General features: G+C 39.7%; 2 protein-coding genes across 2 annotated transcripts in view; both read right to left on the bottom strand.

Annotated features, from left to right (window-relative positions):
* Nucleotides 1–932: 932 nt before the first annotated feature.
* On the bottom strand, nt 933–9,580 carry LOC131843560 (phagocyte signaling-impaired protein). Its single transcript, XM_059192233.1, has 11 exons — nt 9,432–9,580; nt 9,111–9,335; nt 8,087–8,280; nt 6,838–7,530; nt 6,104–6,314; nt 5,439–5,561; nt 4,752–4,921; nt 4,404–4,594; nt 3,825–4,126; nt 3,220–3,449; nt 933–1,474 (listed from the first exon to the last, which is right to left on the bottom strand). Exons 1-11 carry the CDS (start codon nt 9,496–9,498, stop codon nt 1,121–1,123), a joined length of 2,760 nt encoding a protein of 919 aa, XP_059048216.1. The 5' UTR covers nt 9,499–9,580; the 3' UTR covers nt 933–1,120.
* Nucleotides 9,581–11,190: 1,610 nt separating this feature from the next.
* LOC131843548 (uncharacterized) overlaps nt 11,191–17,797 on the bottom strand; it is a 38,330-nt gene continuing 31,723 nt past the window's right edge. Inside the window, exon 2 of the mRNA XM_059192221.1 lies at nt 11,191–12,377. Within this exon, the coding sequence (XP_059048204.1) occupies nt 11,400–12,377 (978 nt within the window). The 3' untranslated portion in view covers nt 11,191–11,399. The remainder of the gene's footprint in view (nt 12,378–17,797) is intronic.

Raw genomic sequence — 17,797 nt, forward strand, 5'->3', positions numbered from 1 at the left:
CAAGCAAAGAAAAGCTGGGAAATATGTAGATTTAGCATATGAGTTGGCAGGCAGTCATTTTCAATTATGAACATTGTTTTTATCAAATAACAATTGAGGATAGATATTCCTTACACCGTATTCCCTACCATAAGTCTTTATTTACCATGTTTTAATGTCTTTATAATAAACGAAACAATACCGACAGCGTTATATAAGTACAAGTTTCGGGTCTTTGAACTCTATCAAATAAATATAATTCATAATATACATTCCATACAACTCTGCCATTTATATCAAGCATATACAATGCAAATTAAATTTATTATTCACAAGGGAATTAAAATAATTGTATGTGACGAGTATTTACAAGATATGTTTGTGATAGGTTTATATTGCACTGCGAAAGCGAAGCGGTAATGGCTTAGTAAAAAGTTTATGTTTTGTTTGATTTTTTGCCCAATGATTTATAAATTTGAACATTATTAAATTTCTATTGTCAAAAACATATATACATCTATGCGTGTATTGAATACATAATAGTGTATGTAATATTATTTTATGGATATTTAAACAAAAAATAGTACTCTACTATTTATCTATATAAACTATAAGTATGTGAAATTTCATAGTTCTCCATCCGAGCAATTTTCATAAAAAAGGTGTAAGTTTTTGCTTCACGTATTAATACAATGATAAAAGATTCTCTATCGTAAATTCGGTTGTTCAATTTTATATTCACGCTTGTAATAAATACGTCAGTAAATTCTTTGTCGTATGGTAACAAATATTAGTTTATTGGTGTTAATTTAAAAAGGAATTTACTTTTGTTAATGCGCCGGTATTCGGATGCAGTTATTTTTTTACTAAAACGTTTACTACGTGGATGTGGATCATACAATATGTATGATTATCACAAACTACATATACATATATTCTGTTTCACGCTCGGAATTATAAAAGGTTCAATGATTAATCTGTTCTATTAGGGTGAATTTTTTATTACTACAATATAATGGATTGGATTGGATATTGCCTAAAGCCATTCTTACATTTCGCTTCAAAAGCAAAATGTCGCATCGCTTGGGCAGTGCAACCACGATATAATTTAGACATTATGCACCTAAATGACAAGGCCACTTCACTGTATAAGACTCTTCAAATACTTTGTTTTCTTGCTTAATATATTCATAACGTCCGCTATTATGTCTAGCCTTCCTTGCTTTAACTTCTCGATTGGGCTTTGGTATTTTTCTAAATTTACGATTGAGAATTCTTCTTGTAGAGTCGTTTGGAACTCATATTGAGGCCAGTTCTCGAATATATCTTCTAGAATTGTGATGCTGTCTTGGACAGTCTCGTTCAGTGCGTTGAGGAGTTGGGTCGTTTTCACCTCGTCAGGGGATTGGTTAGTTTTCTTTTTAGACTTTTTAGTGTTCAACGGTGTCGTCAATTCGTTGCACACGCCTAATAAGAACGTGATGATTCCTATGAACTGAAACAGAAGTGAAGTTGTCGAATTAATAAAAATAATAAAGCAGGACAATTCACACAGTGCAATCTAGTCCCAAGCTAAGCAGAGTTTGAGTTCTGGGTACTGGATAATTGATAACAAATATATTTTTCTTTGAAAATTATTATGTAAAGTAATTACTGCACTTACATAAGCATTCTATTGCTTATATAATCTATGAAACGATACATATTTTTGTTTACATTTATACATTACGTAAGCCTTTACTTTTTAAAACAATGTAGCATTAGAATATTGGTATCACCAGGCAGCATCACGCAGCCAACGATAGTAATTAAAGGCGCAAAATGAAAGAGTATCAGTATATTCATATTAAATATAAATATTTAAAAATAAGGAATGTCCTGCCAGCTAGCGGCTGGAATGTAAGGAGTCCTGTATAATATGTAAGCAAATTGTTTACACTAATTTACAATTAATAATTTCATTTTTAAGTATTACTCCCTAACATTGACGTGCAAAATACGTCGCACTATGTGTAGGGACAGATTGGAGCAGCGGCGTCCCCCGCACCGACAGCGGCGGCCCGCAGCACTGTGTGTAGCGACAGGTGAGTACCTCTAGGTAGTTGGAGAGGTGCTCGAGGCGGTTGCGGGCCCGCGCGGCGTGGTCCCCCTGCCCCCCGCGGCGTGGTCCCCCCTGCCCTCCGCGGCGTGGTCCCCCCGCCCCCCGCGGCGTGGTCCCCCCGCCCCCCGCGGCGTGGTCCCCCCTGCCCCCCGGGGCGTGGTCCCCCCTGCCCCCCGCGGCGTGGTCCGCCCTGCCCCCCGCGGCGTGGTCACCCCTGCCCCCCGCGGCGTGGTCCGCCCTGCCCCCCGCGGGGGCGGCGGCCCGCAGCGCGGCGGGGGCGGCCCGCAGCACTGTATGTAGCGACAGGTGAGTACCTCTAGGTAGTTGGAGAGGTGCTCGAGGCGGTCGCGGGCCCGCGCGGCGTGGTCCCCCCGCCCCCGCGGGGCCGGCGGCCCGCAGCGCGGCGGGGGCGGCCCGCAGCACTGTATGTAGCGACAGGTGAGTACCTCTAGGTAGTTGGAGAGGTGCTCGAGGCGGTCGCGGGCCCGCGCGGCGTGGTCCCCCCCGCCCCCCGCGGGGCCGGCGGCCCGCAGCGCGGCGGGGGCGGCCCGCAGCACTGTATGTAGCGACAGGTGAGTACCTCTAGGTAGTTGGAGAGGTGCTCGAGGCGGTCGCGGGCCCGCGCGGCGTGGTCCCCCCCGCCCCCCGCGGGGGCGGCGGCCCGCAGCGCGGCGGGGGCGGCCCGCAGCACTGTATGTAGCGACAGGTGAGTACCTCTAGGTAGTTGGAAAGGTGCTCGAGGCGGTCGCGGGCCCGCGCGGCGTGGTCCCCCCCGCCCCCCGCGGCGTGGTCCCCCCTGCCCCCCGCGGGGGCGGCGGCCCGCAGCGCGGCGGGGGCGGCCCGCAGCACTGTATGTAGCGACAGGTGAGTACCTCTAGGTAGTTGGAGAGGTGCTCGAGGCGGTCGCGGGCCCGCGCGGCGTGGTCCCCCCCGCCCCCCGCGGGGCCGGCGGCCCGCAGCGCGGCGGGGGCGGCCCGCAGCACTGTATGTAGCGACAGGTGAGTACCTCTAGGTAGTTGGAGAGGTGCTCGAGGCGGTCGCGGGCCCGCGCGGCGTGGTCCCCCCGCCCCCCGCGGGGCCGGCGGCCCGCAGCGCGGCGGGGGCGGCCCGCCGCACTGTATGTAGCGACAGGTGAGTACCTCTAGGTAGTTGGAGAGGTGCTCGAGGCGGTCGCGGGCCCGCGCGGCGTGGTCCCCCCCGCCCCCCGCGGGGCCGGCGGCCCGCAGCGCGGCGGGGGCGGCCCGCAGCAGGGCGGCGGCGCGGTCGGCGGCGTGGTGCGCGGCCGCCGTGTCGGCCGCCGCCAGGGCGCGCGTCATCCGCAGCGTCCACGCGTACAGCTCCCGGTATGGCACTTCCGAATTCACGAACGCTGCCCGGGGGAGTTCTGATTGTTACTGACCAGTTGTAAAACCGCAACTTGGACTACTCTTTTAAAATAAACATATCTTACTAGCTGACACGCACAACTTCTTCTGCATCACACTTGCTTTATCATTATATGTCGCCCAATTTACATATCTTTTTTTTATAGCCTATGTGTTATTCTGACGTATAATTATAGCTGTAAAGGTTCATCAAAATCCGTTCAGTAGGTTTTGCGTGAAAGAGTAACAAGATATTCACCCATGCAAATAACCATCTATACTCAAAAGCTTTCGCGTTTAATATATTAGTAAGATGTTATTCGTGAAGGCCAAAATTGTATACATTATATAACAATTTATTATTAAAACTTTAAACTCACCTATAATTCTAGAAGGAAAAGGACCCGATATACTAATTTTCTCCGGCGCACTGTACTTTTCTTTACACTTTTCTATTGCAGTACTAAAGGCCTCTATACACGTGTCGAGTTCCTCGTACTGCGGCCGCTTGTCCTTCGTCGGTCGACTGTCGGCCGACTCGATACACAACGCTATTGCCGACACTAACGCGTCTTTTAGTCGCAAATAGTCCATCTCTTGTTCGAATGTTCGAGACTTTAACTCTTCGTCCTGACATTGGGGTGGCTCCCAGCTAAGAATGACGTTTAAATCGCGGTTGTCACTGTAACAATTATATCAATCAATCTACATATCTTAAGTAATAAATTAAGAATAAGATTTTGAATTTGTTGGTGACAATAAACATATTGTTTCAGTCCGAATAAAATTAGTAGCATTCAATGTTGTACTGTAAAATTCAGAAATAATAACAGGGGGCATGCAAGAGCGCGGAGGGGCTGGCAGTACTCACGTGGGGCGGCAGGCAGACACGAGAGGGTGTGCAGGGGTGAGCAGGCGCGAGGGGGCGTGCAGGGGCGCTGGGGGCCGGTAGTACTCACGTGGGGGCAGCGGGCAGTCGCGAGGGGGCGTGCAGAGGCGCGGGGGGCCCGGCCAGCAGCGACAGCAGCGCCCTCTCCCGGGCCACGAACGCACACCACGCACAGCGTTCCAGCCGATCGCTCCATGCGCGCAACTCCACCAACTTCTCGAACGTACCATACTTGTACGCATACGTCAGGTGTTCCACGCTCTGTGGCGAAATATTACAATACAATCGGAACATACTTTATGAGTACAATATAAAATAACAGTGCGTACTATTTTATTACGGAGTCGTAGAGCAAAGCAAAAATAGAAGCTCCGTGAAAAATAGTCCAGGGCGGCGGGGCGCCGGCGCGGGTACTCACGTCCTTGGCGTGGTGCGCGTGGAAGGCGGCGGTGTCGGCGAGCAGCTGCAGCGCGCGCGCGGCGGCGGCGGCGGCGGGCAGGCGCGCGGCGTGCAGCCAGCCCAGCGACACCAGCTGCACGTGCTTCGCCTCCAGCCGCGCGTACACGCGGTCCGCGCACCACGCGTTTCCTGCGCACGCACACCCACACCCGCCGCACTCATATATGGAAAACATACGCGGTCACCGACCTCGCAACTTTCTCTATTTGTAAAAGATGCGCGGTCGCCGACCTTACAACGTTCTCTCTTCGTAAAACTTCTGCGGTCAATCGATCTTACGACATCTCCTCTTCGTAAAACACGTGCGGTCACCTTACAACATTCTCTACTTGTGAAAGATGCGTGGTTACATAAGGGACTGTCTATTGATCACGTCGTGTCTTTTTTTTTTAACCTTTTTTTTACCACCCCTTAGTGACACGAAGTGAAATTTAAGATTAATTCCTCCCCACTCAAAACTGAAGTGAGATTTAGAAGAAAATAGAATATTTTTTTACAGCACACAACGATACGACAATATCGACGATCACAGCGAACAAATAAAGAATTTACCAGTAAGTGTACAAACATAATGAACACGTTACAACATAAACTTTCAGACAGAAATAAATTTCTCGAATCAGGTATAATATTACTTATGACTTACCTAGAAAATGGTAAAGTTTGATCAGCAACAGCTTGGCATGAAAGTTGGCGGGTGAATTGTGAAGCACTAACTCTAGGAGGCATATTGCTTCCATCACTGGTGACGAACTCTGTTGCTGCATCGCTATGAAATATAACAAACAGATACAGTTTGGCTCACTGTCGCTGGAGTATACGTGTTCTAAAGTGGAGACCGCGAATTGGCAACTGTAGCTTAAGACGTCGACATCTTAATTCATAGGTCCAGGCGTTTCAGATATGAGCCAGAAGAAACTGACAGTGACAATATTTTTTTTATTAATTTTTTGATGTAAGTACCTTATATATTTTCAAATACGTATATGTCTGTAAGAAATAGCTTTAAGTAAATTAGACTGCTTTTTGTTTGGCACGCTTATGTAAAGCTTTTTTTTGCAAATATTACAGATACAATTTTATTCATTTGTACAGATAATGTTTAGATGTGTACGACAGGACGACCGAAAAAAAGATGGATGGATTGTATGAAAAATGATACGTATAAATAATAAAAGGAGAGTATACTAGATATGACAGTAGATTGGGATCAGTGGAAGAGGACGACATACTGGTACCCAAATATTAGGATAAAGGCAAAGCAATGATCATGATGAATGTTTGTTGTGTACATTTCTCGTTCTACGTTACCGGCATAGAAGTAGTGGTGCGCGGCGAGTATTCCATAGAGATCTGTGGCGCAGAGCTCCGTGGAGGTGGCCGTGAGCAGTCCCCGCTCTACGGAGCGGAGGTAGTGGCGGCGCAGTGTGTCCGCCAGCTGCACGCACTGCGACGCGTCCAGCCGCGCCGCCGACAGACGCCACGCGCCGATGCACGACACGTGCCGTTGGATATCTTCAGTCTGCCATTGCAATAATAAAAAAAATAATTGTTTAATTACTACCTTCGTTTACACGACATATTATTTTATATGCGATGAAGAACGCACACGATTTAGCGCGCCCAGTCAGCGAGCACGCGCAATCGTATGGGTTTTTTTAATTTTTAGTTCACATTCAATTGTTCATAGTCATTTAATATTTTTTTGTGTTCACAGTTTTGCGCATATCATATTAAAATATTTGAAGGTTGTTTTCTGTTGCACAGGTTTTATTTTCCAGAAAATAAAATGTATCTAATACCTATAACAAACCTATAATTATATTTTTGCTACAAAGTTAAATGGCCGCAATTTTGCGTTGATAACTAATTATTTAAAAAGCGCTAAAGCACGCACAATTGAGTACGTAGGAATGCGCTAGTTGGCGTCGCGTGCTGTCTATCTCGTTCTCATTTTATATATTTATTTCATTTATCAGTTCATTTAGAATTCACAAATAGTAAAAATTTTATTATAAACATTAAAGGAGTAAAAAATAACTCACCGTTGTTGGTTCACTATTTTCGTCAAATCCTAAACAAGTTAGGAAGTCTCTGCTGTGTTCCTCCCTCTCCTGCTGTGGTATCATCGCCAAATACGGTCTCAAATCTGGCACGGCACATGGTTTATTTGCAAACACCCTCAAATACTGTACACACAATGCCATTCCACTGCCAAGTAACGCTGTAGGGTCTCCATCAACTGACAACCGTTTCCATAGCTCTAATCTAGCAAGATAAGGGCCTCGTAATCTCCGTCCTGACGATATACTTTCCACCAGCTGGCATATGAACTCATGGCACTTCTCTGCTGTATCATCAGCTGTACTTTCAGTCTCCGAGACAGGCTCCTTCATCAGATGGAAAACCGAATCGAAGTATGGCAAGTAATAATCCCAACGATCTTGATTATCCCATAACAACTCCTTGCAGAGTAAATTAAGTTTCCGCCAGTGTCCTAACTTCGTTAAATATGGTATACAAGCTTGAGCCGTTGATCCTGGCACTAATTGTCCATACAATGGACTTTGGATAAATTTCAGGATGTCTTCCCATTTCTCTTGAAGCTCCAAAATCATGATATATAGTCGAGCTTCTTGTTCAGCCTCCATTTTTTTGTCAGTTATAAAATTGTCTACCATTCGTTGAGCCAGGGAGAGAAGTATGTTTCTCTTTGGGATATCATCACTTGTTTTAGCCTGTATGATATAAGAGCTAGAAGTTAATACATATACTAATATATACTTTGAAGTATCGCTAGCAGAATATGAGTGCAGCAATTTATGTGTAGCTTTATGCTGAATTGGTTGCTTATTCATCTGCACATACGGCACATAAAGCCACCTCCATCTCTTTGTATATGTAATTTTTTATACCTCATCTATGCTGTGTTTGTAATTGGTGTAATTTTAGAAGTAATTTATACAGTAACATCACCTTTACGGCAAATAAACCCTTTTCTTATATTTGTACACTATCTGTGCCCACAGTAACCCACATAAAATTTCAATATATAAAATTGATTAAAAAATATAGCCTATATGTTATTCTGATGCATAAGCTATATTACTGTAATCATCAAAATCAGTTCAATAGTTTTTGCATGAAGGAGTAACAAAAATTCATCCATAATCAGAAATTTAACATGTTGACAATATTACTAAGTCTTTTCTATACCTGTATGCTGATTATAATTGGCAAATTTTAAATATAGTAGTCCATCAATAGCAGCATATACAAACTTTAGTAACATACCTGCAGTATAATACTCATAACAGCCCAGAAGTAGTATGGATTCTTTGGTGCAAACTTGTACAGCACCATGGCCGCTCGCTGCTGTGAACGATGGTCACCGACGCGAACATACGACATGAACAGGTGAGAATGTAACTCCTCACTCGTTGGTTCCACTTTCACTGCTGCCTCATACAGCGCACACACTTTTTGCACTGTGGGAAATAAAAAATATAATTTTTAAATGCCAAGATGAGATATTTAATATGCCAAGAGTAGATTTATAAAATAAATTTAAAAATATGAGGATATCTAGGATAATGTGTCTTGTTTGTCTTTGTCTGAAAGATTTATTACAAATAAAAAACACACTTACTTGCATAAGCACACTTTAAAATCACTTGATGGGTTAATATAGTTTTTCATTTAAGCAAGTTTGTAATAATTCATCAATTATATTGGTAATAAACATAACTTAATCTATATCTAACTGAATAATGCATTATAATAATAAATAAATAAATAGTGTATAGTATCTAAAGAATATAAATAAACTAGCATTGTATTTCATCTTTACTCAGATCAACAATTATTTTTTTATATTCTATTGCACAGTTTGATCTATGATGTATTTTAAATTACAATTATTAACAATTTATTGTTAAACTTTATTGATTTTTTTTCGGTTGTATGCTTAAATATAAGGCATCCTTTTCTCCATTTGATGGGGTATAAATATTCTATATTTAAATTGCAATGTTGATTGATTAAATTACTAACATAATAAGTGTTATAATTTCTTAGATATATAGAAAATTACTACCAGTATTAATATTCAGAGGATCGACATGTTTAGTTGATTCTGTAGTCTTGCAACATACATTAATTTGAACAAATAAATAAATTCTTTAAAGAACAAATGACTATAGAACAGTCTATTCTAAATAGTAGTTTTAATATATATTCATTAGTGTATTAATGATATTGATGTCATGCACTGATTAGGAATTGTTTTAGCAGGATAAAATGTTCTATATTAACTTACATTGTTGGGACTCCCTATACGATATCGTCATCGCCTGTAGAGTTGTGTCATCGCTCGGTTTCTCTTCAGCCAGTGCATCTAACACGGCATGCGCCTCCGGCCCCTTACCTAACCTAAAAAGAGCTAGCGCTTTCAAAGCCCGAGCCGCCTGCAAGGATGGGCTCTTTTTGAGCACTTTCTCTGCTTCCTGAAGTGCTTTTTTATTGTTTCCATTGTCCAACCAGTCTGAAAAATGTATAAGTTGCCTTATTTTCAATGGGCATCGTACACCTCCGGGGAGGTTGTTTCGAAAAATAGAAAAGTCGAACTAGAAGTTTTTACCGTAAATGGGACGTAGCCGACGCTCCACAATACCTCCGTCATGCATGTGCTGTGGCCGCACCGGCATTTTTCATTTATAAAATGATATTTTCCTTTAAATAATACGCGTTTTTAGTTCTTTTTACGCTTTTTCACAGCACGTTTGTTTGCGATTTTTGTCTTTGGCTGTAGCAATTATTTGACATTGACAGTTTGACAGTCGATTTCTAAGAACGAGACCTAGATTAATGAAAGGCACACAAATGTGAATCGTAAAATGAATTTGAGCTCTACTGCACTTAAATAACGTTTATTGTTTAATTAATTTAGACAATTAGAAAACAACATCTAGAAAGAGACATACCGTTCAATTTCGCTGTCCATTCATACTCTCGTGCGTAAATACGGGGTTACTCTGGATTACAAGTCACAAGATTATGACATGGTAAATTTTAAATTTAATTTTCTGATTTATTTCTTGAAAGTGGTTTATAAGTAATCTACTTACCAGACTGTCAACTATAGGGTTTGGTATATCTTCTTGATATTTGAAAAAAAGATTTTATAATTTTTTTTTTTTTATACTACTATGCTGGCAAACAAGCATACGGCCCATCTGATGGTAAATGGTTACCGTAGCCTATGGACGCCTGAAGCACCACTAATAGTACAGATAATAACAACCCAAGACAATTTACACAATGCCATTTAGCCTCTAGCTAATCAGAGCACGTGTTATGGTTTTTCGACAATGAATATAAATACTTATAATTTTTTTATAAATACATACATAATATAAATAGAAAATACCCAGATCAATACAAACATAAATAAAAATGTTTGCATCGTGAAAAGAGTCTACATGTTTATATGTACCTACAAAATTTTCTTGATCTTTATTTTTATCTGACTGAAGTTATTAAAATAATATGCGTCAATATTCAATGTTAACAACAGGAAAATATTAGTGACTTTCTTTGTATTCCTTCCGGGTCACTTGGTGTAAGTAGGTAGTAAACTACAAAAATATCGTCTGGTATACCTACCAATTGTATTAATATTACTAGTTTTATCAGTCAAATAATATTTATTCGTCGTTTTGTGTGCCATAAAATCAAGGCTTTGTGGTTCACTACTTAGATTTGTACCACAAAGGTCGTGAGTTTGAAATCGAGACTCAGCTTTCAGCTGTTAGCTGTCAAAATAACCAGTAAATGTGAGACCAATTACAGGACTACTCACAAATACTGGCTATAGTGTCCGAGTCAAAGAGTAAAGTAAATATACCAATGGTCCGAGTACAATAATTGTCTCCTGCGCATATGCGATTCTAAATACTTTTCTTTAGTAAATAATAATATCATTAGACAATTCACACAGTGACATGTAGTCACAGGCTAACCAGAGCTTGTGTTGTGGGCACTAGACTAGAAGTATAATTAGATAACATTTTTTTGTGTATTTACAAAAATACATAATTTATCACCCATAACTATACACAACCATACTCATGATTGCAAATGTTTGTACCGTGCGAGGAATCGAACCCGCTGCAGTTGAGGGCCCTGCATGTGTGTACATAAAAAGCAAATAATTAATTTTGATATATGTTCAATTATTTGTATATAGATATTTTTTAATAGCCAATATTAACGCTAACGTTATGTTAGCTTGCTTGCTACGCATACATAATTCTGTCTGTAAACATTTAGGGCACCGTACTGATTGGGAAATAATAAATAACATTAAGTACAATTTATTAACATAATAAAATTTAAATAATTATAATTTACAAATCTTCATATTATAATTAAATAAAATACAGGCAAACATCAATGTAATAACGTTGATTTCTCTTAACACACGGCTCAATCACATCGTCTACGTTCAAACACAATTTAACCTACTTGTAAAAATATCACTAAAGGCAGTGGTAGGTCGTTACAGTCAACTTAACCTAAGCCTCATTTAGCCATTCTGTAATGTTTCTCATTTAGATCTAAGGTCTACAGTTTCGAATCCTGAATCAGTAATAGATGTTACTTTCGAAGGTATCAATTCTGGCGGATAAGATCTTGATAGCGAAGATCTTTTGTGTCTTGGTGGTGGAACTGGTGCCGGCGGAGGGACCTTTGACTTCAGAAGATTCTTTATCCTCATCCCACCTCGGTAGTAGTACAAGTAGATGCCAGCGAGCACTGCCACTGCAACGAACAGCGCTGCAATGGCAACCATGATGCCGTACCATGCGCTTCCAGAGGTGTGCTCTGGTGTAGGAACTGTTGGTGGTTTCCTACTCGGAGGTACGTACGAAGGTCTAGGTCTCCTTGTAGTGGTAGCGAACTTCTCGCCTATAGCAATATCTGCGCACGCTCTAAACTCCTCTTGGGGACCGCATCCTACAGCTTCCGTTCCATTATCACAGCTACCCCAGTTATTACCAGCGATGTAACGCCATTGCATAACGCAATGCGAACATTCCATGTCTTCAGGTAATTTGTATTTCATTTCATACACCTTATTGCCATCCTTAGGATAAAATTTGGTGCCATCTTTGCCGTCTATTTTTAATACGTTCTTATCTAAACATTCCTGGGTCGTTCCTTTGTATTCATCGCACACTCTGAACTCGAAATAGCCGTTGTGATTCGCCGTCAGTTCGATTTTAATGGTGACAGTGTCCTTTGGAGCGTATTTGCGAACGATGACGCCTTTGTAAAACCTTCCTCCGAATTCGTGGGGGCGTGGATTAGGTGCGTCCCAAGCGTCGCCACAAATTCCACATTTTCCTTCATTTTTGTTCCACTGTCTGGAGAACCCACCGCAGTACAGTTCGTGGTCGTTGTAGTTGTGTGGTGTGTCGAAGCCGTAACGCCACGCTGATGCCCTCGAAGGCGGCTCAATCAGTCGCCCATGTCCGCTCACGCAGGTCAATAAAACGGCCAGTACGGTCAGGCAGCATATTATCTGGAAAGATAGAAATTTTTAATATTAATATTTATTACTTTAGACTTAAGGTACTTTTAAATTGAGGCAATAGGAAATGCATAGATGATAAAATTAATTCTTAATTCTTCTGACGGCATTCATATGTAAATTTAATCAAATTTATGGTTATTAACAATGGATAAATTTATACTTGGTTTCTAATTTTTTTTGTAATCAAAATTTGTTTTGTTACTAAATGTAATCTACCAGATGAGTGCATATGACATCTAAATCTATACATATAACTCAAAGGTGACTGACTGACATAGTGATCTATCGACGCATAGCCCAAACCACTGGACAGATCAGGCTGAAATTTGGCATGCAAGTAGATGTTCTGACGTAGGCATCCGCTAAGAAAGGATTTTGATCAATTCTACCCCCAAGGGGATAAAATAGGGGATGAAAGTTTGTATGAAACTTTGTCAATTTTAAACCGATCGGGCTGATACTTTGCATGCATAAAACTACAATGACGTAGGCATCCTCTAAGAAAGGATTTTTATAAATTCCACCTTTTCACATTCCACAATTTTGTATAAATCTTCTTAGATTTTCGAATGATTGAACTGAAATTAAAGATTGGAGCTACTATGATGAAGACTTTCGCTTAAATAGGATTTTGATAAATTCAACCCCTATGGGGTTGAAATAAGGGATGATGCAGGATATAAATGTATTAGTTTGAACCTACCAGTACTAATGGAACGAATAAATTAAGACGAACCAAATAATATTCAGTTCTTTAGGCTAACTTTTATTTTAGAAAAGTTAAGTTAAATTCCACACGGACGAAGTAGCGGGAACAGCTAATCTAAGATATAATCTGATTACTAATTGATCTGAATACTAATTCAGGTGCCACAAATGGCATTTAATGTATTTGCACAATTAAGTACGAACATTGTAAAACAATTTAACTTAATTATTATATTGTAAATTTAAATTGGAGGAGATATTATAGTGTAAACTTAAATAATTTAAGTATACAATATAATATCTCCTTGTGAATTTGTCATAGTGATCTACTGCCGGACTCCTACCGGCTAAAACCCCAAACTCTACCGGGCCTCCGGATGTGCACGAGTACTCTTCCGTAGCTCCGACGACGGGCTAACAAATCTAATCTAACTTCATCCTTATTCCATTATCTTCCACTTGTATCCCGTTGATACCACTCCATAAGCCATTAAAACCCCAAATTACATTATCTGTGGCATTACTCATAGAAAGTTGCAAAAAAATTCTGTTGGCTAACTTTTTTTGTACACAAATATTAAAAGACTAATTCGTTACGATAGACGTTATATGTTGCAATTTAGGTCATAATAGAATTGCAGCTCAATGGAGTTAACCGATGACATGGTATTATTCTATGGGACTTACGTAATGTTACATCACTGCACCGAATCAGTTGACAGCAATTTTATAATACCTATTACAATCATAAATTTATTTCATTCCTATTTTCATGGTAAGGCATTAAATAAAATTTTATTTTATGACATAAGCTATGTATTGTATTTGATAAATTCTCCGTACGCGGTAATTACTTTTTGTAGCTTGCAATTGAAATTGTCTATGGTTCACAACCGAGGGCCGAAGGTACCAATAGTCTACAAAAATATACTGTGTCATTAAGAATGAAATTAAGAAATATAAATTCGTTGAAATTTCGATCATCGCATCAATTAGCATCAAACGTTGTAGTCGAAGTGATGAGTCACAATGACATCGACGGATCAGTTAAACTTACAATTATATTTTTAAATATTTTAATTTGTTTTGAGTTTATTTTTGAATGAGTAAATTAGAAATTCTAATTCGAACACTCTATTTTTAAAATATGTGGATAAATATGGAATGATGCAATGGAATAGTATATCTGAACCGATATGATTTTGAAATCTTCAAGAAAAGAACTTATTCCTTTTTAAAAGGCCGACAACGTACTTGCAATTCCCCTGGTGTTGCGGATGCTCATGGGCTGCGGTAATCACTTACCATCAGGTGAGCCGCGTGCTCGTTTGTCCCCTGTGTTATAAAAAAAATCTCTTGCGTTTGTGGTATACACTGGTGCGCCAGTGGAGGATTATACTCTGAGCCTCAAGTCAGGTCGAAGATTTTACTACGATGGTTCTCAAATGGGACCGCATGGAGACAGATCTGACATGGTACATTGTTAACAATAGGGCCTAGTCCTAATAATCCCCTTCCCTCATGACAAAGATGGTCCCCGGTCAAAACAGGAGTTACTCGTCTACGGCGAGGTTATTTGATCTTACTACTCGAACCTAATAAAACAATATAATCTGCATGAAATTTTATCTAACGTTTACGAAAGAATTTAAAAATCATCTTTATATTATTGATTGTCATAATTCACGCTCTTTATTACATTAATCTCTATATTAATAGGTTGTTGCACTAAAGACTAGACGTTAATTACCAAATGGGTTAGGACGACTTCCCCAGAACAATACAAATAATCCCAAATGCGAGGAATTGAACCCGCACCATCGGATGTAAAACGGTGTGCCGCCAGGAACTGACCACGATGGTTTCCAAAGGGGGATTGCGTTGAGATCAATCTTAAATGGTACATTATTAGCGACGGAGCATGTAGTCACCATTACTAAAAACATCTCCCTAGATGCTTATATTATCTATAGGCTACCTTGCAGTCCGTTTTACAACTTTCAATAAATTAATAAATAATTGATGTAAGTACAGGGTTACCAAATTGCTTGGAACATGCAATGATTCGTTTAATATAATTAGATGCCTCTTAAGTAGTTAAGTACTATTGTATTGGCATTTATATGTATTGTATGGTTATATTCTGCTATCGTGGGAATTTCAGAAATATTCAAAATATCAAATTGTGTTCCGCAGTTATTTTTTTTATGATTGATGATGGAACGGTGCATACACCTGGGCTAATGGTATACGCTGCCAGGGCACCAGTGAAGGAATTTGTGCCCATTGCAGCAAATTCATTGGGAATTACGATGGCTTTCGCATAGTAGTAGATCTACCATGATACATTGCTAGCAATGGAGCTGCTAATTCCCTTAACTAACAATCCCTTCCGTATTCCATAGTGGCATAGGCTATCATTATGTTAATATATATAACATTCCCCAAGTTACACACTCGTATTGAGGCATGTCAGTAGTAGGGGATAAAGAATTTAAGTACATATGTATATTCATAATAGCATACGCGACTCCCACAATAGCTTCATTATAAATCAAAGGATATAGGGATATTAACCTCAGTGCCTCTAGCAAATTTTATGAAGAGTCATAGCTTATTGTTATTAAAAAAAAATACTAATGACAAATATTTTACTCGGATTATATACATATAATGTGGATTGATGACTTCATTACTAGCAATGTACCATGTCAGGTTGACCTCCACGCGGCTTCTTCCGGAAACCATCGTGATGGTTGTATTTGTCACGATGGGCTAACTTCATGCTAATCTTATCATCCTCCACTGGTGCCCCGCCAGCGTAAACCGTTAGCGCAGCAGTTGCACCATCCCATTATCATCCATTAAAAAAAACTCGGATTATACTACATACAAATTAAAGAACATTATATTAGTAGAATTAATTAATTAATGTAATAAAAAAATCTTGTATTGTGTTTCAAACAGTTGTGGGGTCTTATTACGAAACATTTTCTATTCTAAGCTAATCCGATACTGATTTACTTCCATTTCTATTCTGACTTCTTACATTTCGTATGCCACGAAATCGTGGTATTGCCTGTATGATTATCATAATGATTTGCGAATTGGCTTGTAACAGATTATACAAACATCACCTAACACCAATGTCATGACCAATAGCCGTGTCATGAGGCAGCGAAACTCATACTTTCAGACTAATTGCAATGTACGGAATGACGTAACTCAACCATCTTTCTGTAGGTGTCATTCACCCGCGATGACTATGTAACTTTATATTTATTTATTTCGGATATCCATCCGAATATATTATGTTAGTAAACAATTTATATATAACAACCGTGCAGGCAAATACGGGGGTCTAGGCTTCGAATATGATTTTGTCCCATTCAGTGTAGAGACCCATGGTCGGTAAGGTCCTAGCGCTATAAGGCTTTTTAAGGAAATAGCGAAAAGGTTAGTCGACATCACAGGAGACCGAAGAGTTGGGACAAAGAATTAGTATAGCTATTCAAATATCTTCAGAATCTAGCTTTAAAAGGCCCCTTTTAATAATATATTTTAGTCAATGTATTATATTTTTTAAGGTTTCTAGTTTTAGGTTCATTATTCTTCTATATATACACTAGGACAATAAACAGACAGGCAATGAATAGACTTAAACAACTAAATTAGAAATATATATTTATTTCTGTATAGATAAAATTATAATTTAAGTAGGCACTTATATTGTTGGTGGACTGTTTCGCTTGACATTTTTCTGTTCTTACGAACTTATCTAAAAAACTTAAAGACAACACTAACTTATAAACTATGTTAGTCAATTTAGTATCTCAGTTCATATATCTACTTGAATGGCGAGCGTGCATGGCAATAGTTGTTTTGTTATGATAATGCCGAAATATCATCAGGAACTCAATAACTGTCCACTACCCTGAGCTCATGTTCATCTTGTCTTCCTTTTCTGATACCCTGCCAGCGTAAATCGTTAACGCAGGTGGGAGCACTATTGCATTATCATTCGTTTAAAAAAATCTTCTGTAGATAAATTAGGCAAGGTACGGAAACCTGACGATGTAGGGAAAAGTTGCTATTTAGGTCATTGCTACCATCAGGTGGACTATAAACTAATATTAGAACCTAAAAGCCTAAACCCATACGTGATTTAATCGACTTAAATATTGTTCAAAACGACCCTTAACAGCATGTCAGTTAACAAATGCTATTATAGTATTAATGACTGTTTTAATGACAAATATAATCGTGACTCATATTTTATATAGTTACGCTTATTTTTAAGTAGTAGATTTTTTTTAACGAGATGGCGTTGTGTTAATTGTCCACAAAAATTTCCCGTCCCATGGTAAACAGAGCTTGTGTTATGGGTACTAGAAAATTGATATAAACACTTAGATTATTTCTAAACACATAATATACATAGAAAACACTCAGACCTATACAAGAAATCATACTCATGAATACAACTGTTTGCACCGTGCGAGAAATCGAACTAGCGACCATTGGAAGTAAAGCAGTGTGCTAAACCGCTATACGTATATTTTTAGCAATTCCGATGCACTGTGTGCTGTAACAAGTTTACTTTACTTTACTTTTGAGTACAGTAACAACTTTACATGACTTATGCTCCACATTTTATTAGATATTAGTATGTATTTGTAAAAAAAAATCTATACTTTCCA

This window comes from Achroia grisella, unplaced genomic scaffold, assembly GCF_030625045.1.
Source record: "Achroia grisella isolate CSIRO2021 unplaced genomic scaffold, CSIRO_AGI_Agris_v1 utg319, whole genome shotgun sequence".
Classification (NCBI taxonomy): domain Eukaryota; kingdom Metazoa; phylum Arthropoda; class Insecta; order Lepidoptera; family Pyralidae; genus Achroia; species Achroia grisella.

What these genes read in the sequence shown, in the direction of transcription:
- LOC131843560 (XM_059192233.1), bottom strand. Translation starts at nt 9,498, where the DNA reads ATGCCGGTGCGGCCACAGCACATGCATGACGGAGGTATTGTGGAGCGT. An exon ending in GTATAGGGAGTCCCAACAAT is followed by an intron (nt 8,281 to 9,110) that starts GTAAGTTAATAT and finishes TATTTCCCACAG; the next exon opens with TGCAAAAAGTGTGTGCGCTG. An exon ending in ACGCGCACCACGCCAAGGAC is followed by an intron (nt 4,595 to 4,751) that starts GTGAGTACCCGC and finishes ATTTCGCCACAG; the next exon opens with AGCGTGGAACACCTGACGTA.